The 24,138-nt window shown below is 35.5% G+C and overlaps 1 protein-coding gene across 1 annotated transcript in view; it reads left to right on the top strand.

Annotated features, from left to right (window-relative positions):
- LOC150079311 (PDF receptor-like) overlaps nt 1–24,138 on the top strand; it is a 133,947-nt gene that overhangs the window by 16,263 nt on the left and 93,546 nt on the right. Inside the window, exon 2 of the mRNA XM_090383028.1 lies at nt 6,953–7,119. Coding sequence (XP_090239154.1) covers nt 6,953–7,119 — 167 coding nt within the window. The remainder of the gene's footprint in view (nt 1–6,952; nt 7,120–24,138) is intronic.

Here is a 24,138-nt window from a genome sequence, read left to right as displayed (position 1 = left end):
TCCTGGCTATCCTCACTGATAGAACGAAATGCACATTAAAGCTGTTTCTGAATTGTTACTGGTTCATTTTTTAAAACATCTGTGAGGTGTGAACAACTGTCATAGCAGGGCCGCCCGATAAAGTTCTCATGAGCTCTATTATGTCCATAAATTTCGTGTGTCGATTTCCTGTTTCGCTAGACGAAAAACCTGAGTTTATGGATGGTAAAACCGGTCCTATCTACCCTTACCTCGACTAACTGAGCCATAAAGTGAAAAAAGCCCATAAAAGTTGCTCGCGCCATTAATGGAATTCGAACCCTAGCTTGTTCTACCCGGTATGAGGGAGGACGTGATTATAACCACTGTGCTACCGCACAGAGGCACGAAGAAGCATTTTTCTTCACAAGAAAAATCTATGAAGAATAAATCTAGTGAGCAAGCAAGCAACAGAGGAGAAGTAACATAAGTACCACTAATCTTTCTGCAACTAAGAACGCTCAGGTTGATGAATACATCTAATTAGAGGAATTAAGGTGGGATATAAACATCAAGCGATGCAACTACCAAATCCCATGTCTTCGCACCCTAGCTGTCAGGTGTTCCACATACTGTTTGTCAGTGGGTGTTGCTGTGAACTTTTGCTGAAAAGGAAATAGTGTAGCAAGATCTTTTTTAACTTTAAAAATTAAAAAGGTCTCACTACGAGTCATTTAAACCATGTGTTTAGTCTTTTTAAAATTATTACATTTCTTTGAGAGTGTCAATAAGAGTGTGGCATCATTTAAAATTTATTCATATTACAGTAATTATCTTCTTAGAGTATAAATAACACTAATTATAAAACTTGTATGATTAAATAAATTCAAATTCATATGCAAATGAATTAAAACGTGTGTTTAATTCATTTGAATTAAATGAATTGTGTGTTTTGACTTATCTAGTTCCTCTGACCGTGTCGGCGTCCCAGAGTATAAACAGAAATTTATTTATTTGATTTTATTACATTAAATTTAAATAATAATGACTATTTCAATTCATTAACAAAACAACTTCTTAATTCCCAGCGCGTAATTAGATCTTGTGAGTTCGATTCTTTAAGAAAAATCATTACTCACAAGATCTAATAAAGCTAATCGTATGATAAAATATAACCGAAAGTATATTTATTTTTAACTCTCTTTCTCAGTCTTCTAAAAAGTTAACTTAAGGCTAAGACATATATTATTTATACATAGAAAATGCAACACTTATTAATTAAATATTAAAATGTAACCTATAAAAGGTATGTAGACAACAGTTCTCTCACTAAACTAATGTGAAAACTGTTTTCATTTACTATAAAGAAAAACTGACGAATTTAGACAAACTAACATACTATCAATTCTACTATTCTTCTGTGCATGCGTTATCTTTACAAAGGCAGCACAAAAACCCCCGCGTATCCCTAGGGTACGCATACTCCTAGACTACCATTAGATTGGACGACTATTATCTCTGCTAGTTCAGTACCTTGTTTATATTCTACTAGAATAGACGTAGCGAATATTTCGTTAAAACTGTTTCAGAGAAGAAGTAAAGATTAATATCGAAGTAATTACAAAATCCTTTCCCTCGGCAAATTTCACTGTTAGCTAAGCTGTCAGTGGGAGGGACTTTGGTTAAAATGCAATTTGATAATTTTTTTACATGTATGACTATATCGTCCTTTAAAAAAATTACAATATTGCATAAAATGTATCAGGACCTGGAATGCTACGTAAAGTTGTCCATGAGAAAAACGCCAACTTTGTTGAAAGTCTGACCCTGAAATTTGTTGATTGTGATGACAAAAGCTAAGAAATTGTCTTTTCTTCAAAGTGAACAGCAAGTTAGTTTCACTGGGAGCTACTTAAATTCTAGGGATTTGAAAATCGGTCAGAAATTTTTTGAAATTTTTTTTCTCTCAAGTTTACTGATAAATAAAACCTAATGCAAAAGGAATCGGGTCAAAATCTTGCTTAGTCTTTGAGTTATTCACGTTCAAAGAGAGTTCTCGACAGAGGGGCATAAACAAGTTATTATAGAGATTCTGGTGTATCTCAACGCTCTACTTCTGGAAATCAATTTTACGCGAACTAAAATCTCCAGCTGTTCGACCACTTACTAGTTATAATGAGCTGAGTTCGGCTCTTCGTCTGAGACTGTTTTGTTGTAGGCTGATAAACAGTTCCTCTTTACATTCTCACATATCGATTTATTGATTCGCCAACGGTTATCACCAACAACTACGCTGACTTATTTACCTAAGCCTCTTACCTGAAACTTTCTGTTAAAGTTTTAACAGCAGTACTCTCAGATCTTATTCACAATCTCAAGAGTTCATCGCAGATGTATTTCATTCGATCCTCTTTCCAATATCTTCATTTGTTACAATGTATTTCTCTGCTGCTAACCAATTCGTATATCGCAGCCCTGTCTTATATTTGAGATCTTAAAACCAGCTTTAGATGGTCAATCAAACACCAAAATTTTTAATCTTCGAAAATTTGTATTCCGCCTTCTTCCCTTTAAAAATCGGATTATGTATAATATGCTGAAGAAGCTCTTTAAGATTCAGAGAAAAGAGATTGGGAAATAAAAAGCAAACTGTAATAAAAGAAAATTTCCTCTCCTTCTGCTGATGCAGAATCGGAGAATATTTTACCAAGTTTACCTTAATTTATTCATAAATACAACTGCTCCAATCTCCCTAGCCGCCTTCAAAAGTTCTTTCTGAAAGAATTATGCATCGCACATAGTTCTTTCACAACTAACTGCAATGCACAGTTCTGAAAAAAGTAAAAGTAAATGGATAAAAGAGTGGTTGAGTGGGAGAAGACGGAGACTGCTAATCAATGGATATTGCTCTTCTTGGACTAATGCTATTAGTGGAGTCCCCCAGGGTTCGGTGCTCAGAATATAAGTTTTTTTTTTGTATATTTATCAATGATATTGATGAAAGGTATATCAGGCTTAATGTCCAAGTTTTCAGATGATACAAAGGTTAACAGTATGCCACCGCAATGGGATCTAGAAAAGTTGGGAAGATGGGCTAAGAAGTGGCAAATGAAGTTCAACATTGACAAATGCAAAGTACTGCATTTTACTTTCGTCTTGTACTCACTGTATACTTTTGAGATTGTTGCTTTCGACATACTAATGATCTTCTTTGTTTTCTCAACTGTGGCTCACTAAACGTGCTCCAACAATAACACCTTTCTGAAGCCGACCGGGCTAGCCGGGTGGGTAAAGTGCCTGCCTGGCAACCCAAAGGTCGCGGGTTCGATTCCCGCCTCGGGCTTGGATCAAAGTACTGCAAAAACTTTGGGAGGTGCATTATGGCCACAGAAGCCTATGCGCCAACAACTACCAAAAAAAAAAAAACCTTTCTGAAAGGAAAGATCACCTGTCTTCCCCATGACCGGATCGACTGAGAAGCCCCAGCGTATAGTGTGTTTAGTGTCAAACGGCACCAGGGGTTTCAGCGTAGTGTTTATCTGATACCAAATGAACTTGTGATCATACCATATGACAGCTTACACTTGCATACCGTACATTTAATTATCTGTTGACGCCAAATGCATTGTATACATAGCATGATTTTGCTTTTCTGTACAGTAGTTTTAGTGATAAAATTGATATTTATTTTCTTTTTGGCATTTTAAACTTCTGGCATGAAGTTTCTGTAAATTGCTGGAGATGTTTTCTCCACTCTCGTATTCTTTCTTGCTTTATTCTTAAATTTTACTCTTATTCTTCGATTCCTGCTGGACCCCTCCGTTGGTCTTTCACTTTAATTACTTTCCAACCCCATCCAGTTCCCCTAATCTATCTATTCCTCCTCCTTTTCCTCTATGTACATCTACTCAGGTTTTCCTAGGTTGATGTAGCACGATGCAATGGATCCTGGCCGCCTCCAGGGGTGGGACGTGGTGACTAGGTATTTCCACTTCCCATCTGCTAAGAGCCAGGTACCGGCTGACAACAGAACACATCATAAAATTTACACAACCAACACACTACATACAAATGGCCGGTTTTGGCGTAAGCTTCAACACAAAAAGTACAATAGCGATTAATGGGGGGAACCCTGGGGTCCGCCACAAGAACATCTCTGACGCCAATCGAAAAAGTTTTCTAATCTGCAATTAGATGGTCAGTGAATGTAGATACAATAGATGCCTATGTTCGAGAGAGTCTTAAATAAAAACTGGAGATTGGGTAGTAGATTAGTGATGACTTTGTAAAATTTTGAAAATTGACAGAATGTGCCTTTTGCAACACTAATTGCCACTAATTAGTAGTGTTCTCTCATGACTTTCATCAACAAACATCGCTGAAATGAAGCGATATCTTGGGAAGTAATCTTACAGTTCATTAGCAAATAATTGCCATTCAATAAAGTGTGAGCTAACGTCATTTATGCGACAAATAAGAGGGGATCCAGAAGAGCCATGACCTACGCTAACTTCAAAGAAAATAAAGCTAACAGCTTTTTCAACCGCAAATGTAGCCTGAGCAAATGTAGCCTGATGGTTAAAAGAAACTGAGTAAGAAAATTGATCAATGGAGACAGAATTCCATAACACTGTAATTTTCCAATTAGAAGAATGTAATCGACTCAATCGAATGCTGCGAAAGATAGAGAAAAACAACATCAATATTGTATCCACATGTGATCTAATATCAGAAAATAGCAAAATTTCAAATAAGTCTCCTACGAATGAATGAATTTTAATTTGTAATTATAAAAGGATCGAGATATGGGCTTAAAATGTTTGTATATCAGCATTTAGAATATTTCATTTGAACTACTTAATGCTTTTATATGTTTATGTTTAAAACATATATATATATATAAACCATGTTTTTAGGCACGTTCGCATATATATATATATATATATATATATATATATATATATATATATATATATATCTGTATATGCATAAATAAGTGCCTACTGAGTTCATCATGTCCGCCCACCCTCATGTACAACTCGACATCCAATGAAAGAATTTTCATGAAATTTTATATTTTGGCCTTTTAAAAATATTTGTCGAACCATTCCAAATTTCATTAAATTCAGTCAAATAGAAATGCAACAATTACTATTTCATTTTTTTCATATTCATATATATTCATATATATATATATATATATATATATATATATATATATATATATATATATATATATATATATATAGTAAAAGCACAATAAGTACTATACAGATGCTGAACTTGTATATGAACACAACAGTATACAGCTTACAGTAGGCCATAAGGCCAAATAACTTATAAAGACAAAAATAGCCCATGTTTGTCTTTATAAGTTATTTTGGCCTTACGGCCTACTGTAAGCTGTATACTGTTGTGTTTATATACATGTTCAGCATCTGTATAGTACTTATTGTGCTTTTAATATAATAACTATATTACAGACTGATGTAATGTACAATCTGCTACTCATGGCATTAATCTGATCTGGCTAATAACTTTTATATTCATCCCTATTGTTTGTTTGTTTATATATATATATAGAGAGAGAGAGAGAGAGAGAGAATTAAAAAAGGAGTATCCTTAAGGTTATAATTGAACGACAAAGTTGAGAGAACGAGAACGCAAAACTATACAATTTTAATGTTCTATGAAGTTATAATCTTAACTATATTTATTTTTCACTTCTATTAACCACAGAAAAAAGGAAAAAAATTCGAAAGCGCCTGAAATGTAACGCACTGCCTTCATTAACTAACTTCTTTTCTAATGCTATTTACAAAACAGTTTGAAAACCTGAAACAAAAAATGGGCACTTTTCCTGTCATCCATTTAGGTTAAGCAAGCAGTCTTTTAAAACTACATAATTTACTACTGATACCAATGCAGGTGCATTTCTTCAGAATAATACACAGTCATTACTCCTGACAGCGTAATATTCTAATAATTGTACTTGTTCAACTTGGCTGATATTTTTCTATAAATAAATCTTATACATGAAATCAGTCTTTTACGAGAACGTTTACGGTTATCTTCCCTCTCCTTGGTTAGGGGGCTCAAGTCAGTTCGTTGCAAAACAGTTTGTTGCACGACAGTTCGGTGTACGAGACAATTTGGTTGGATTGGGTTGATTTTTCTGGCACAAAAACGACTGTGGTTATACTGCGCCAGGTAAAAGTTAAAATACGAAAAACGGCAATTTGGTGAAAGACAGATCAGTGTACGAGACAATTTGGTGAAAGACAACTGGTGGCTAAGACAATTCGGTGAGTACAACAACTTGGTGTATCACACAGAGACCAGAAATTAACAAAATCAATTAAGTAAAATATTTAGGAAACAAGAGAAATTCTGGCGAATTGGAAGAAGGAATGCAAAAATTTTGAAAAAAAGAAAATAATACATTTTGTAACAATTTATTTTGTGCAAAAGGATTCACGCTGATCCCTCTCATACGCAGGTTGCACTGTGACTACGCGCCTATTTCAGCATGACTCCGTCCGTATTATAACACCATTAATACAGATAAGTTTATTTATTATTATATTTTAATATATCTATTGACCTGAGTTTGAATCGCGCCAATGACGCGAGAAATTTTATTGGGCTGAGTCGGTCTCAGGTGGAGGCAGCCTGGTTTTTCTCCAGGAAACTCTGGTTTGTCGTCCAGCAAACAACAAATCAACCACAAAAACGCCGTTTAGAGACATTATATACGCTGCAATATGATCTAAGTTGATGGTGCGCCTAAAAGCCTACAACAACCAACTAATTTTATCTTTAGCTTGGAAATAAAACAAAAGAATTTCAAATAAACATCTAAAATTTTATTTGCTTTTCTCTACGTAGAAAGAAAAACAGCATTTCTCTGTATTCTAAAATGATCTTCTTTTCGATAAAATCAGTTTCTGAGACAAATTTTGCATTTCCATATCACGTTTTGATTTCATTGCAGAATTTGCCACTCGTCGATGCGGCCGAGAAGGCCGCTGGGAGGGAAGGCAGCCAATCAGCAGTGAGCACGAGCAAACAACTGGATGGAGTAACTACAGCGAATGTTTCACTGAAGAGATTCGGATTCTAATGGACAAAATGTATAGAAGTTCCGATGTGGAGGTGGAAGTGAGTTTCCCATCTTTATATTTTATTATATAATTTTAAACTGCTCTTATGTGTATGTGGGTTCTATTTTCAAGAATATACATTCAGTGGCTAATTTACCAGGTACACTCGAATCGTCCAAGGAACCGACGTCATTTGTTGGAACTAGGATATACAACAGGTAGTCAAATGATAATCATAGTGTTTTGGGTCAAGCGGCACCGATGGTTTCCCACAACTCCGCGAGATGGTCAGTTACTGGGGATTATGTATGCGGGCGCGCTCAATTCAGAGAGAAAATGGGCAACTGCGTAACTGAGAGCGGTATGATTCTTGGCGCTAGACAAACTGTCATACCGCGATAAAGTCATATCAGCATGTATTTCGGACAATATTGGTGAGCTGTACGTATCGTGGGCACTGCCGCCTTGCTGGTGTGTATACGCACCACCAGCTAGAGTGTACCAAGATTGATCCAACAACTAAAAAACGTCCAGCCAAAGGGCCCGTAACCACAGCCGGCTTGTTGATAAGAGACGCGGATATGAAAACAATCCTGTAGTTTAACTAACTGGCCGAAGTCGGTCGAATAATAGCACATTACAACAGCAGAGTACTGGAAACAGGTTTATTTGGAAACGTCGAAACGTGTATGTATTGAATATATGAACAGACGATTACAACGTATTCAGCTCTTCTCAGCTAAAAACAAGCAGCTACAGGTACGCAATGCGCAGAAATACTGGATATTTCAGGATTGCAAAAAAAAAAAAAAACAGGTTATCGCAACAGTGGCATAAAACAATAAACCCATCGTGCCAGCTGTGAGCACTATAATGGCGTGGACATTGTTTTCGTAGCATATATTGGGTCCACTAATATCGATGAATCAACATCCGATGCCACAGATTACTTGAGCATTGTTGCTGAGCAGATGCTTTCTTTATGCCCTCGTGGGTAGCACAGTTGGTATAATAACCCTCCTCTCCACACCGGGCAGAAAAGACCTGAGTTCGAATCCTCTTAATGATGCGAAGAATTTTTATAGGTTTTCACGACGTAGCCGAGTTAGTAGGTCTTTGGGGAAGGCAGCATGGTTTTTTCTCCCAGAAACTCAGGGGGTTTTTTTGTCCAGCAAAACAGTAAACTGACCACAGAAATTAGGCAATTTTCAGCCATATTACATACAGCGCAATATGGCCAGAGTTTCTAAAGCGCTTCAACCCTACAACAACAAAAACAGCTCCCTTTATGCTTACAGTTTATCCATTTGGTAATGGTCATTGCCAGTAGAATTAAAAAAAAAAACTGTCATATATATTAGGGCCACCAGAGTGCCAACTCCGGTGGCCCTGTCTAATATGTTGATAATTTGAGTGTGTTCTCTGGTCGATTTGCCTGTTTTGCTGCACAAAAAAAAACAGCCTTTTCCGGAATAAATAATGTTGCTCTCCACGCCTCAGACCGACTAACTCAGCCACGGAGTGAAATAAACCCATAAATGTTCCTCGCATTATTAACGGGATTCGAATCCGTGCGTCTTCCACCAGGTGTAGGGAGGTCATATATATATGAAATATGAAAACGAAGAAGTGGAAGGAAAAAATGAAGTGGAAGGGAAAAAAAAAAAAAAAAAAAAAAGGAAAAACAGTACGTGTACCTGAATGCGCCAAGCAGCAAAACAGGATACATGTATATAAATAAGTGTCACAAATGAAAGTAAAATAAAATAAAAATAAATATAGATGGAGAAGTTATTAATCACAAAATGCCAAGCCTAGTTGAAGAGAAAAAAGAGAGAAAGAATGTTAAGAACCTATAAAAAAAAAAAAAAAAAAAATCATTAAGTAGAATTAAATCTGAATTAATGCCGAATTAACAGGCTAATCATATGTACAAAAGCTGAAAGAAAAAGAGGGGAGGGTAATAAAGATAAAAATTATAAAATTCAAAAATAAAAATTAAAGAATTAAAAATTTTTTAAATATTAAAAAATTAAAAATTGGTACATAGATCAGGTATTTCATCACGGTGCTACACCTGATCATGTACCAAACACTGTGTTTCTATGCAAACCCATGCTGATGGAGAAGCTATTAAAATGAAATAGATAAAAATAAAATAAAATAATTATTTTAATCTCCAGAAACATGAGTGAGGTAGCCCCAACGCAGTGTATTTAGATTAATAAATTGAGTCGATAGTATGTAAGATCGCAAACGCAGTGTGCTTTGTTTAATAAATTGAGTAGAAAGTATGTAAGAACGTAAGTTTAAATCGAAAGTATGTAAGTTAAATAATAATAATAAATAACAAGGTAGCGGTATAGAAAAAGGAAGCAATGCAAGGTAGGGGAGGGAAAACAAGTTAAAAATAAAGAGGCGAAGATAGTGAGAATAAGAAAAGTGAGAATGTCCGAATCACCCTCGTATTACACTAATAGTTCAATGGACGGAAAAACGAAGAGCAGAAAGTAGAAAGATGTAAAGAGAAGCAAAAGAGTTTAAAGGATACTAGGCAAGCCGGATGTAAGTACCCAACCTCATAGAGAGGACCTTGGCTGTGAGAGTGTTAGTAGAAGTGGAAATTAATACCGCTAGCTTGTAGTGTATATTTTGAGTGATCGATATATGAAATATGATATAAAATATGAAGAGGAGAAAAACTGAATATCTATGATATTTGGCAGAAACAAGTTGAGTGGAATATAATCGAGAAATGAAGATACAAATATGCGATCATGATTAATAAGGTACAATTATGCGAATATGATTAATAAGAATGGAATGCAAACAGAGGGAAAACTATGATAACGATGGTGGAGTTGCTCAGAAGAGAAGAACTATGGGAGCCCTCTGTGGTCAAAATAAAATAAAATAGAGAAAATAAGATTGGATATAAGTATTTACTGATATTAAATTACACCACCCTCAAAAAGGAAGTAGAAAGTAGTTCCACCTTTTTACGCTGTAATCTCGGCATTAATACAATCATCAAAAAAATTATAGCCTTGCATAAAAAATTACATACCATAATTCGCAATTCTACTTTGCCTTTCTTGTATATGATAGCCAAATTCCATAAACATCCAGTTGGCTTCAGATTCATCACTAGTGCCAAAAAAAGTGGCTGTTATCAACCAGGTAAACAATTTTTCAAATTATTAACTGCTATTCTTATTAATATTCCTTCCACTTGGATCATCAACAATAACCATAGTATCATTACAATTTTCAATTCCAATTCCAGCATATTTAGTATTGAAACTTATGACTTCACCAATTTATTTACTTCCTTACCACATCACTTGATTGTCAGTGTACTTAATCAACTGTTTCTTAAATACAAAAACGTTATACCATCAGATGAGGTTACTTGGAATAACTATATCAACCTCTGTATTCTAAACAATTATATTTACTATGGTAAATAAGCTTATAAATAATCCATAGGAGTTCCCATGGATTCACAAATTTCTAGTATAGTATCCAATTTATTTCTTCATTATTACGAACATCTATATATTCATAACAACCCGAACCTTAATTTTTATGCATTCCGCTATGTTGATGACATTCTTATTCTGAACATTCATTTTGAAAATATTGCAAAATCCATATATCCCACTGAACTCACTCTCAATAAAGAAAACTTTGGCAACCAACATTCAAATTTTCTTGATTTAAGTATTACTCTAAACAGTCCTCCTCTTCGTCATTATTTGGAACTATTCGACAAAATAAGCGAATTTAATTTTAATATTATCTATTTAACAAATTGGAACTCGAACATTTCGATTAAGGTTCATAAAAATATAATCTACACACAAATTATCCGTTTGGCTAATATTAGTAGCAATCAATCACTTTTCGCTGGTGCTTTAAATGATCCCTATACCAAACTTTGCAATAATGACATTCCTATTAATAATTTCTTAAATTTTATTATAAAAAATCTCTCTGATTTCATTAAAGAAAAATTCGGTTTCACCATGTTCCACCTTGATTAGGATTAATTCGATTCCTGTATAGTTGTACATTTGAATGGTGGTATTTCCACTGCTTCGAAAGTGATCACACATAATGATTTCTATTAGAACGATGTTCGTGTTCTTTCACTTCCTAAGTTTTTCTTTTCATTTTTCGTAATTTAATATCAGTAATTACTTATGTCCAATCTTATTTTCTCTATTTTATTTTATTTTGACCACAGAGGGCTCCCATAGTTCTTCTCTTCTGAGCAACTCCACCATCGTTATCATAATTTTCCCTCTGTTTGCATTCCATTCTTATTAATCATATTCGCATAATTGTACCTTATTAATCATGATCGCATATTTGTATCTTCATTTCTCGATTATATTCCACTCAACTTGTTTCTGCCAAATATCATAGGTATTCAGTTTTTCTCCTCTTCATATTTTATATCATATTTCATATATCGATCACTCAAAATATACACTACAAGCTAGCGGTATTAATTTCCACTTCTACTAACACTCTCACAGCCAAGGCCCTCTCTATGAGGCTGGGTACTTACACATCCGGCTTGCCTAGTATCCTTTAAACTCTTTTGCTTCTCTTTACATCTTTCTACTCTTCGTTTTTCCGTCCATTGAACTATTAGTGTAATACGAGGGTGATTCGGACATTCTCACTTTTCTTATTCTCACTATCTTCGCCTCTTTATTTTTAACCTGTTTTCCCTCCCCTACCTTGCATTGCTTCCTTTTTCTATACCGCTACCTTGTTATTTATTATTATTATTTAACTTACATACTTTCGATTTAAACTTACGTTCTTACATACTTTCTACTCAATTTATTAAACAAAGCACACTGCGTTTGCGATCTTACATACTATCGACTCAATTTATTAATCTAAATACACTGCGTTGGGGCTACCTCACTCATGTTTCTGGAGATTAAAAAAATTATTTTATTTTATTTTTATCTATTTCATTTTAATAGCTTCTCCATCAGCATGGATTTGCATAGAAACACAGTGTTCGGTACATGATCAGGTGTAGTCCCCTGATTAAATACCTGATCTATGTACCAATTTTTAATTTTTTAATATTTTTATAATTTTTAATTTAAATTTTATCTCTATTACCCTCCACTCTTTTTCTTTCAGCTTTTGTACATATGATTAGCCTGTTAATTCGGCATTAATTCAGATTTAATTCTACTTAATGATTTTTTTTTATAGGTTCTTAACATTCTTTCTCTCTTTTTTCTCTTCAACTAGGCTTGGCATTTTGTGATTAATAACTTCTCCATCTATATTTATTTTTATTTCATTTGTGACACATATATATATATATATATATATATATATATATATAAGTATTATTGTATTATTTGTTAAATATATGTATTAGTTTATGGGAAAGAGTATCAACAAAAGGTGCACCTAGATAAATCTTTGGAGAACGCGTAGGTAAAGTATGGTACATTGTCAAAGAGTACAGACAAAAATATACAAAATTTATTGTTGTATACTTACATTTTGGTGACTTCTTCCAAGATCAACCACCCAAACTGAAAGTAAAGAACAACGATAAGTGGTTCTCTGTTTCTGTAATGATCAATATGCACTATGGAAAAATCAAGTTTAAGGATATATAATAAATAACAGAATTTGGGATTATACAAAATATAATAGAAATTTGAAATTTATAAAATGCATAATGTACATTGATCATCATTGACCCGACAGACAACGAAAGACAAAGCTAAAAACTAAGCTAAGAACTTTAAAATAATAAATTTAATTATACAAGTTTTAGTTGATTGAATCACATTTATTCAGAGGGCATAGTGGTTAAAGCATGATTAAAGTGTATTTGATAATCGCAAATATATAATTACAGTATATGGATGGTTTTCGGTCGGAAATATACCATTTATGATAAATATTTCTTAAGAATTACAAGTACTGTACTGCATTGTGAAACAGAAGTGTTATGAAAGCTTGAAAGAGAAAGATAATTAATGTTATAGGTGTGACTGCAGTGAAAAATATGTTTTGTTGAATTCAACAATGATTGAGAGAAAACTGAGTACTGTATTGAAATGTTAGGATAAAAGAGAAGTAAATTTTATATTAATTGTGGTTATGCATACAATATTCATTTAAGCGAATTTTAATGGATAAAAGAAAGTTGGCTGACTGGTTGTTGTTGGGTTTTAGGCGCATTAACAACTTGGGAAATATTTCGCCGTATATCGCATAATATATCTATTAACTGCGTGTGTTATGTGGTCGGTTTGCTGTACAAAACCCCACGCTACAATCGCCCAAGACCGATTAATTCAGCCACGTTGACAATAGTGGCCCATAAAAATTTCTCGAGTCATTGACGAAATTCGAACTCAGGTCTTTTCCATTCAGTAAGGGGAAAGAGTGATTCTACAAACTGTGTTATTCACAAGAGCATTAAAGAATGTTAAAATAACAGGTTGTGTGTGGTATAGCGCATGTGCCTATAGGTATGTATAAGTAAATTGAACTTTGCCGGATATAAAAATGTTTTGTTTATTTATTTTGTCAGATTCATTTGGTCATGAGAAAGTTATAATTTAAACCGAATATGGAGTATAAATATAAAAAATTCCCTCAGTTACTAAATATTTTAATCACAGATAGGATTGTAATAAGCAGTTATATTGCTTGTTATAATTCTCGTTTTGTTATTTGGTTTTTAGGAGCATTAGCAACTAAGGCCATATTGCTCCGGGATATGCGGTGGTCATTCCCTGACCTTTCCGCATCCTCCGTATTTGGTGGTGACGGGCTCGAACCCCGGTCTAATCAAGAAGCGTGTGCTACGCACTGCTGCTCCTTCCCACCTGGCTACGGAGGCGCCTATAATTCTCGTAGTCTTTTGTGGTTAGGTAGAAGGTAAGTAAGTTTATGGGAGAAGCTGTTGTCACAAAGGTTCACAATTACTGTACTGATGAAAGAACAATACTAAGGAATATATACAGGGGGTCCCCGGTATTTGAGTATGCATTAACCGAGTCCCCGCAGTTACAAGGATTTGAAAATTAAAGCTTTTTCCCTTGAGAAAATTGACCAAGCACTTGAATATTTTTTGCAAGAATGATCTTCTTCATGATCGTATAACAAAAGTTAAGCACGATGTTAAAGACATAACTAACTGCTACAACACAATTTTATCTGAAAAAATACGACAAAAAAAACCCCTCCGGATTCATTCTTCATTCGTACAACTGAAAAATAGTGTAACTTGAATAAACTTTACTTAACCTTACATGTGCAACATATAATAAAAAATGTCTAATAAAATAATTTTCTCATTTTTCAGTTCCTTCATCCATTTACTATGTACAAGTGCATAATAAACATTAGTATATAATATCGGTGTAGATACGCCATAGCCAACTCTTAAAGAAAAACTACTGCAGTAGTGAGAAAGGCATCACTTAACCTGTATCTTATATTGTGCTCATCCTTCACAACGAGTTACCATGTATTGCACTACCTCGAATAAGTAACGCTCACTTAGAGAAGAATACTGTATTGTTACTTATTCTCGGTGGGTACCGCTTGCAAAATGGTATGGGATAAGATACTCTGTTATCCACATACTATCCCTATTAGACTTAGGAAAACAAAAAGATGTAGGAGAGGAAGAGGAAGAAATGTGCTCAAGCGAAAGAAGAAAGGGACAGTTATTCCCATTCAATGACTGAACCAAATTCGCTCACAAATCCCACGAATAGCAACACTTCTCCATCCTTCACAACAAGTTACCATGTATTGCACTATCTCGAATAAGTAACGCTTCACTAATTGAGAAGACTGTTGTTACTTATTCTCGGTGGGCACCCACCCAGACGGCACCTTTTCAAAGCTAGTTGGCTTTTCACCCACCGATGAAATGCCAACTAGCTTTGAAACGGTGCCGTCTGGGTGGGTGCCCACCGAGAATAAGTAACAAGGCTTCTCTATTAGTGAAGCGTTACTTATTCGAGGTAGTTCAATACATAGGCAACTCGTTGTGAAGGATGAGCACAATGAGATACAGATGAAATGATGCCTTTCACTCTACTACCGTAGTTTTTCTTTACTTTTGTCTATGGTGTATCTACCGATAATGCATAGATATAGAATCTTAAACTCTTAAAATATTATGCCTAGTCTCGTTTATTTAAATAATAAACATTACGAAAATTTGGTCCCCGTTTTAAGTGGAATTTTCTGGAACCAAATATCCTCGGATAGCGAAGATTCCCTGTAATATAAATAAAACAATAATGTAAAGTAAAAAGCTTCTATCCTACACAACACATCCAAATGCAGACAAGAAATAGAAAGAGTGGTGAAAGCGAGGTTACCCACGAAAGACAATGCTTAAACCTCTCAGCACAAGACGACGAAAAAAAATTGTTAACTCTGAAATTATAGGAAAACTGATTTTCATAAGAGAAATAGATAGGCAGGAAGGGCGACTCTTACCAGGGTATGAGAATGGTGTGTTCGGCCGAGAACCAAATCACCGAACTGAAGACTATGTTACGAGCATTCCTATTTGCGGTTTCAATGGAAAGTACCAAGGATTGGTAGCAAAGGAGAGAAGGGAGTGTACTGGGGAAATAGGAGAATCTATTGTACTGTACATGCATGGAATCGGTAAACAATACACAGAGTAAGGACCAGTGAAGCTACACGTATCAGATGTTTATACGCTGGAGTATCGCAATGTCCTCTAGTCTGGATCTTTTAAATAACATAAATAAATTAAGGGAACGGACAACATTCAGTCTTGTAAAATAATATACCCTAAAGGACATAATTCATGAGGATTTATCCACAAAATATTTAGTTAAAGATAAAGTTGTCACAGTAGTGCTAAAAAGTATAAATCATGAATTTTTAGTTTCACCAGCCATAACAAGCTCAGGATTAGTAGTAACGAATGGGCCTGGTGTACTGGGGTCCATGGTTGAGAGAAAAAATAGATACGTATAATTATAACCCAATTTAATGTAATAATAAAATATATAACAATAAGTAACAGGCAGTAGCCTGTTACTTATATATTTTTTCTCTCAAGCTCAGGATTATATTGTAATAGTTAGCACAGACTCACTAACGATGGTTGAATGTATCATAGATGTGAAAAGGGGCAAATTAATATTTGACGAAGGGATCAGCACTGAAACCACTGGCATTGACTAGCACTGAAGAAATAGATATTTGTATACGAAAATTTATTTTGTTTCTCAGAGCAAACTAAACACAATTACAATTAATAAGCTTTCGGCTGGGAGGCAGCCTTCTTCAGATTGAATACATGAATGTATTCAATCTGAAGAATGAATGAATAAATATTTTGTGGATAAATCCTCATGAATTATGTCCTTTAGGGTATATTATTTTACAAGACTGAATGTTGTCCGTTCCCTTAATTTATTTATGTTATTTAAAAGCCTTCTTCAGATTGAATACATGAATGTATTCAATCTGAAGAAGGCTGCCTCCCAGCCGAAAGCTTATTAATTGTAATTATGTTTAGTTTGCTCTGAGAAACAAAGTAAATTTTCGTAATGAATCCAGAGCACGTAGGCCTTTTTTACTAGATATTTGTATAGTACACAGAACATCTGAGGGTCTCATTAATATGAAAAAGATGAAAATTTCTGTATAGATAGAAAAACTAATTAATTAGTTTAAATCAGAGCTCAAAATGAACGCCTGAACATGACATTACCTATCGAAAGCATGGATAATGTCATGTATATGCATTAATCGCCTTCTGCACATAATATTATCCTGACAAGCGTTTCAATTTGTAAAATTTTCTATTTCGAGCCCCAGTAAATATTTTCACTGAAAAAATACCTGGGCTTGGCACGGGTAATCTCGTAGAGCAGTGGTTTCCAAACCCGTGTACTCGATCCAAACGAGGGTCACAGGAAGGTCTCGGGGGAATAATTAAAAATAAATAAATAAAATAATATATGTACATTAAAAAAAAGTTTTCCTCCTAGTGATATTTATTCGGGCCAATGGGAGAAGAGAGCGAGGCAATTACCTCACTACAAATGCAACTAATTATTGACAACTGCTTCTATAACGTCCACCAACCTCGTGCACGTGCTTTGCTGTCTAACATCTGATGTTCCATTGTAACGTTTATTGTATATTAGTGAATATTGTATATTTGTAAATAGTTTAGTCATTTTTAAATATTTTAAATATTTGTATAGTTTGCAAATATTTTAGTCCTGCTCTTTCGGATGCAACAATATTCCTCATGCATTATGGGAATCCGAAGCAAAGGCCTTTTGCTAAGTGACCTATGTGAACGCAGATAAATAATTACATTGTGATATTTATTCGACCTTAAAAATGCTGCGCACTACAAATGCACAGGTAAAAAATTAAACTCTGTGATCAGCATCTAATTTCCTGATCAGATGTTGATCACAGTGACATATTTTTTTTTTGTCTGGTGGCACCGGGGGTCTCCCCCAACTCCGCGTTTTTACTCTGTGTAGAATACAATACTTTGCATAAGGCCAGGGTCTGTGTTAGTATGTGTTTTGTGAAGTATTAGTGTGGATTGTGTTGTTCTTCTGGCCACTTAGCCTGAGGGGAGGCTGTCGTTTCCGTCGCCGTAGAATACAATACTTTGCATAAGGCCAGGGTCTGTGTTAGTATGTGTTTTGTGAAGTATTAGTGTGGATTGTGTTGTTCTTCTGGCCACTTAGCCTGAGGGGAGGCTGTCGTTTCCGTCGCCGACACCAGAAGTCGGGCCAGGGCAAATTAGGAGAAAAGAAAGCTCTGGGATGGTGACCCCTGGGGTAGCCTAGGCATCAAAGGAGAATCCAAAAAATAAAAAAATAAAAATAAATTATTAGCAGGGAGATAATGGGAAGATAGCAAGAGGGTGGGATAAAAGGGGTAGAGAACAGAGGGGCAGTTTTGAGAACACTCGCTTGATTTAAAAGAGGCGACAGTAAGGGGACCCCTGGTACAGGACGCCCATCCTGGTCCAACGGGTGGGAGTTGAAATTGGGTGGTTGAGTGAGCCACCAGACAAAAGGGGTTAGGGCCACACAGGGTGGGGGAAGAGAATTGGAGGAAGGAGATTCAACCACCACAGGTGGTAGGAATAAAAGAACATAAGGAACGAGATTCCTATGGTGGAGCGTGCTTTTTGAAACTCTGTCCCACACTGGCCTGGGGGTTACCCTAATGGCCAGTGTCAGCATCCCACCAGTGCTGGCCACAAGCATGTTCAACCAGTTCTGTCAAACAGGGCCCCGACTTAAATTGTCAAAAAAATATTGCTGATTAATGTATTAAATATTATTCGTATTTAAAATTTTTGTTCAGTATAATATAAATTATGTCTTAGTTACTGTAAAATTTGAAAAATTAAAAATCTCTATTACAAAAACATCCCGCATAAGTTTGCACAGGACCCTAGGGCGCCGCAAGTAATTCTTGAACAGAGCCCAGCAAATTTTGGGGCCGGCTCTGTATCCCACACCATGCCAGCTAGGAAAAGCTACAGCATGGTGTCAGCTTGGATAACCATGAGGCCCTGAGGGCCTGCATTGCCATCACTCTGTCCGGTGAAGAGGCTAAGATAGCACATGCAATTAATAATAACTTTCATTCACTCAATTTTACTTTTTATTGTTTTTTCTTAAACACTTTCTATTTTATTTTATATATTTGATTAGATATCGATCAGTGCGTTTTGATAGGCGTGTCTTTTAAATAGAAAATATTTGACTTACTCCGCATACCTCTACATATTAAGTAGAAAAGCGTGCGCAGGAGTTGGCGAGCAAGGGGAGCAGAGCCCCCCCCCTAGTATATATTAAAAATGGATAGTGAAATCGATAGCGCTCAATGATATTCAAGCTATTTTCGAAGAACATTTGTAGCAAGTTCAGGAAGAAGTGGACAGATACATGGCAGAAAACTTCGACATCAAGCAACACAGCTGGGTCAGGAATATATTCAATATGAATGAAATCGGAGAAGATATCACGGGATTTCAAGAACTTACAGATCTCCAGAGAAATTAAGTGCAGAAGCAACGTTTTAAAAGCCTTCCATATTCGAAATTTCGGGCCCAGTTCACGGATAAGCTCATTCTGACTCGAGAAGCTGAAAAAAAATCTCTTCTTACGTTAACACAATATACATCCGTCAAAACCAAAAGAAACTTCTTCCAATTTACGGTATCAAAAACTTTTTGTATATCAACAAAAGCAATGTATGCTCTCCTATTCACTTCCATTCTTCTTTCAAGGATTGTCCCACATCCAGTTCTGAAGCCAAACTGACCTTGATCGATGAGTGATCTTAAATCCTTTTCTTGATCCTGTACCATGGTAATCACCAAAAAAAATTTTGTAAATTTCATTTTATTTAATTAAAAAGATATTTTCAGAAATTTATTGATTTATATATGCTATCCACATCATATATTTTAATATCATTAGCATTCTAACGACTTAAAACTGATTACGTGAAACTTGTGCACTAAAGCCATATGCTGGGCGCATCAGATTTTTTTTTTTTTTTAAATTAAAATGTCCCAACTCTATGGGTCGCCAGACAGATTCATTTCTCAGTCTGGGTCTTAAATTTAGGGACGCAATGAAAATAAGTTTGGGACACACACTACTGCACAACATGAGGCCAGTGAGATCATGAATATCTGGTATTTACCTTTCAATACAGCATTATCCAGACTCAACTGGAACTCGGAGACCATGAAAATAAAAAAAAAATAAAAAAACATCATAGAAAGATTACAATCTAGTGGAATAGTCAACTTTTGTTAGTCAAGAAGGCAGACAGAAAATAAGGGTAGCTTTAGATCACAGAAAGATAAATCACATAACCCAATCCATTCATTTCCCGATGCCTAAGCCTTGGAAGTGACTTAGATGGTGCTGTTTATTTTAAAAATTAGATTAAAATTCCGGCTATTATCAGTTCAATTCCATCCTCCTCTAAAATTTATTTTTGTTTCAAATAACTTTCAGAAAGTACCAGATGATCCACATGCCCCAGGGGGAATAAATTTGGATTTCTTTTCACTGTCTGATGAATACAATTTTAGCAGCCTTGCTCAATTGATGGAAGGATTACGTGCTTCACTGAGAGTACATTCTTATGTGATACAAGCACACACCCACACGGGGACATAAATTTAAATCGAAATAAGAATAGTTTCAGAATATATGTGCGCAAATTATCCAAAGTGTAACTGATTGTTGGAATAAACTACCATCTAGTGTTGTGGCAGTGGATAGTTTGAATTTAAAGAAGACTTGGTCAAATTATTAGACGGTATGAGCAAATTAAGTGGGTAAAAGTCTTTCTTTTTTTGGATGAAGTTGTATATGCTTGCCATCCCGCACCATTTTGCTAGTAATATCTAATTGATAAATTCGGTATCCAATATGGATACCGAATATTAATATTGAAATGTAAATAAATAGTTTCAATATGGATGCGGTATAGGTTGTTGTAGAAATAGAATGCATGGTGTTGAAAACAGCAGTTTATTGTTGTCAAATGCCACACTCAGATATTTGAAATGATTCGCTAATTACAATACATATTTTAAAATGTGCTTTGAAAGACATTTTAAATCAGAAATGGAATAAAGTTGGTGACTTATCACTTTATTTAGAAATGAAGTGAAAAGTCACCAAGTAATTAGGATATACATATAATATTTATTTATTTTCATTTAACTCCAGATATTTTTTGCAACGGATTAACTAATGCAATTACGTTATTTTAGCATCCATGGTTTTTGATGCAATATTCCTCAAAAACAGTTCAATAATTATGAGAAAAAATGCCGTAATTACAGATAAATAATGATAAATTAGGGGCTTAGAGGGGAACAGGTATCCTGTGTGTTATCAGACATTCAGTCTAAAACACTGATGGACCAATATCTTTCTATTACAGAAGATTTATGAGAAGTCCGGTTGGCCTGCCTCCCTAAAATCCACTCATGCGCACCTTCACGATGGTAAGCCCTGTTACGTCACTTAGGTGGCAACGAACGTGTAGAGTGGTTCTCTTCAAGACGCCTGGCCAGCGTGAAGAGGAAAAGACCAAACTCTCCAGCATATGACAGCACGACAAAACAAATGGCCCTCAGTCCCCAGCGGCTTTCACTCCCCCTCTTACGGCAGCGAGAGGATCAGAGTGGAGGCAGAGGGTGCTAAGAATCTCTGGGTACGACCAGGCTGCTATGCACGGAAACTGAACTTGGCCTGTTACAACGTAAGCTCACTCATTGGTGAAGACAGGATATTAGAGCTGGAAAAGGAATCAGAAAATGTGAATTAGAATATCATCGGTTTGGCTGAAATAAGAAGAAGAAATGAATCACTTATAAGTTTATCAAGTGGAAATCTGCTGTACACCAATGGAAACAATCAAAGGAGTGAAGGTGGAGTTGGGTTTCTGATCCATAAAGATTTAAAAAACAACATTTTGGAATTCAAAAGTACATCACCAAGGGTGTCAAGACTAATATTCAAGATTTCTAAAAAGGTACAAGCTAAAGGTTATAATGATCTATGCACCAACATCGAGCCATGATGATGATGAAGAGGTTGAAGAAATGTACACCGAAATTGAGTCTAGATGAGCAGAAAACCCACTACACTATTATTATGGGGGACTTCAATGCTAAGGTTGGAAAAAGACAAAACAGCGCAAAAAGGGGAACTATAGGAAATTTTGGAATTGGTGAAAGAAATGAAAGAGGCGAAAGACTTGTGGAATTTGCAGAATCTCAAGGATTGTCAGTAATGAACACTTTTTTCAAGAAAAGGGTGAACAGAAAGTGGACATGGAAGAGTCCAAATGGATTAACAACTAATGAAATTGACTACATCCTCACTAACAGAAGATATATTGTGAATGATGTTACCGTCCTGAATAAGGTAAATGTTGGAAGTGATCACAGAATGGTAAGATGTACACTTGATATATATGTAGGAAAGGAAAGGAAAAAAAACTGACTCGAGTAAATAATACAAAGTTCTTTGAGATAACAGAAGAGCAGAAAACGCAGCATGTACTGAAAGTTAAGAACAAGTTTGAGCTTCTGCAGACTGCTCAGGACCAAGATATCGACCAGGAATATTACAACTTTCTGAAAGTGATAAAGCCAAAGAAACCTATAGGGAATAAGAAATCCAAAGAAGAAAAAATTAATCAAGGAACACTTATGATGAACCGAAGGCAACAAATGAAGAGCAAGATAAACACTGACAAGGAAAAAATTGAGTATACTGAGTTATGCAAAGCCATTAGAAAGAGACTCAGAGAGGACATAAGAAGATTCTACACAAGAAAAGTAGAACAAGCATTAAGGGAAAATAAAGGATTTAAATCAGCACCCATGAGCAGCAATACAGAAAGACAAATGATACTGAAACTGAAGAATAGAGATGGTGTACCTATAAACAGCAGAGAAGGCATAATTCAAATAGCAGAAGACTACTATAGAGAAATATATAAGGAGCGAGGGAATGATGCCAGCAGTGGGGAAGATGGATTGCAAAGTAGCAACATATACGACATACCCAATATTCTTCTTGATGAGGTAGAACATGCATTGAAGAAAATGAAGAATCAGAAAGCCCCGGGGGAAGATGAAGTTACTGTAGAGTTGTTAAAATTGGGAGGAAGAGACATAACACAAAAACTGGCAAGGCTCTTCTCAAAGTGCATTAGAAAAGGTGTGACGCCTAAACAGTGGAGTAATGCAATCATAGTTTTGCTGCATAAGAAAGGAGATAAATCAGAAATTGGAAATTATAGACCAATTAGCTTGTTATCCCACATCTACAAGTTGTTCACAAGGGTCATTACTAACAGATTAAAAAGAATACTTGATGAGAATCAACCGAAAGAGCAAGCTGGCTTTAGGACAGGATTCTCAACTATGGATCACCTTCACGTAATATCACAGCTAATGGAGAAAGCAAATGAATATAAAACACCATTATGCCTGGCATTTGTGGATTATGAAAAGGCATTTGACTCCATACAGCATAAGGCAATGTTTCGGGCACTGGAAAGACAAGGCATAGATACCCCATATATTATGATTTTGAAGAAAATCATACGAGAATGCTACCTCCTTTATTAGACTAGACAAAGACAGTAAGAAATTTAAAATCGAGAAAGGAGTTCGACAAGGAGACACAATATCTCCGATGCTGTTTACTGCTGCCCTTCAGGAAGCTTTCAGAAGATTAGACTGGTCGCAGAAAGGAGTCAACGTGAACGGAGAGTACCTAAACCATTTACGATTTGCAGATGACATTGTGGTTATAAGCCACGAACCCAAAGAATTAGAGGAAAATCTTAATCAGTTATGCACAGTTAGTAAGGATTTGGGACTAAAGATGAATAAGGCTAAAACAAAAGTAATGATGAACAAGTATGCCACAGAAAGGGACATAATGACTTAAGGAGCAGTAATTGAAAAGGTGGAGTCATACTTATCTGGGACAGGTTATTAGCTGTAATAATGATAATTGGCTGGAAGTCAAGAGAATAATAAATTTTGGATGGACAGCATTCAGGAAATATAGTCACATACTGAAGAGCAATATCCCAGTTTGTCTGAAACGTAAAATAATGAACCAGTGTATCTCCCCACCATGACTTATGGAAGTGAAACTTGGGCACTCACCAAAAGAATGGAAGAGAAGCTGAGAACTACACAGCGAAGAATGGAACGAATTATATTGGGAATCAGACTGTTAGATAAGAAGAGAAACACATGGATTAGGCAGCAAACTCAAGTAAAGGACATTCTTATCAAAACTAAAGAACTAAAATGGTCTTGGGCAGGACACATAGCTCGAAGACATGACAAATGGACTAAGAAAATAACAGAATGGTACCCAAGAGGAGCTAGAAGAAAACCTTGAAGACAAAGGCGGAGATGGATAGATGAAATTCATGAGTTTGTGAGTAGTAAATGCCAGTGCTC

The sequence above is a fragment of the Mastigoproctus giganteus genome, chromosome 10, assembly GCF_048544385.1.
Source record: "Mastigoproctus giganteus isolate SK-2022 chromosome 10, ASM4854438v1, whole genome shotgun sequence".
Taxonomy (NCBI): domain Eukaryota; kingdom Metazoa; phylum Arthropoda; class Arachnida; order Uropygi; family Thelyphonidae; genus Mastigoproctus; species Mastigoproctus giganteus.
Note: the sequence above shows the minus strand (reverse complement) of the source record. Positions and strands in the feature narration are given on the sequence as shown.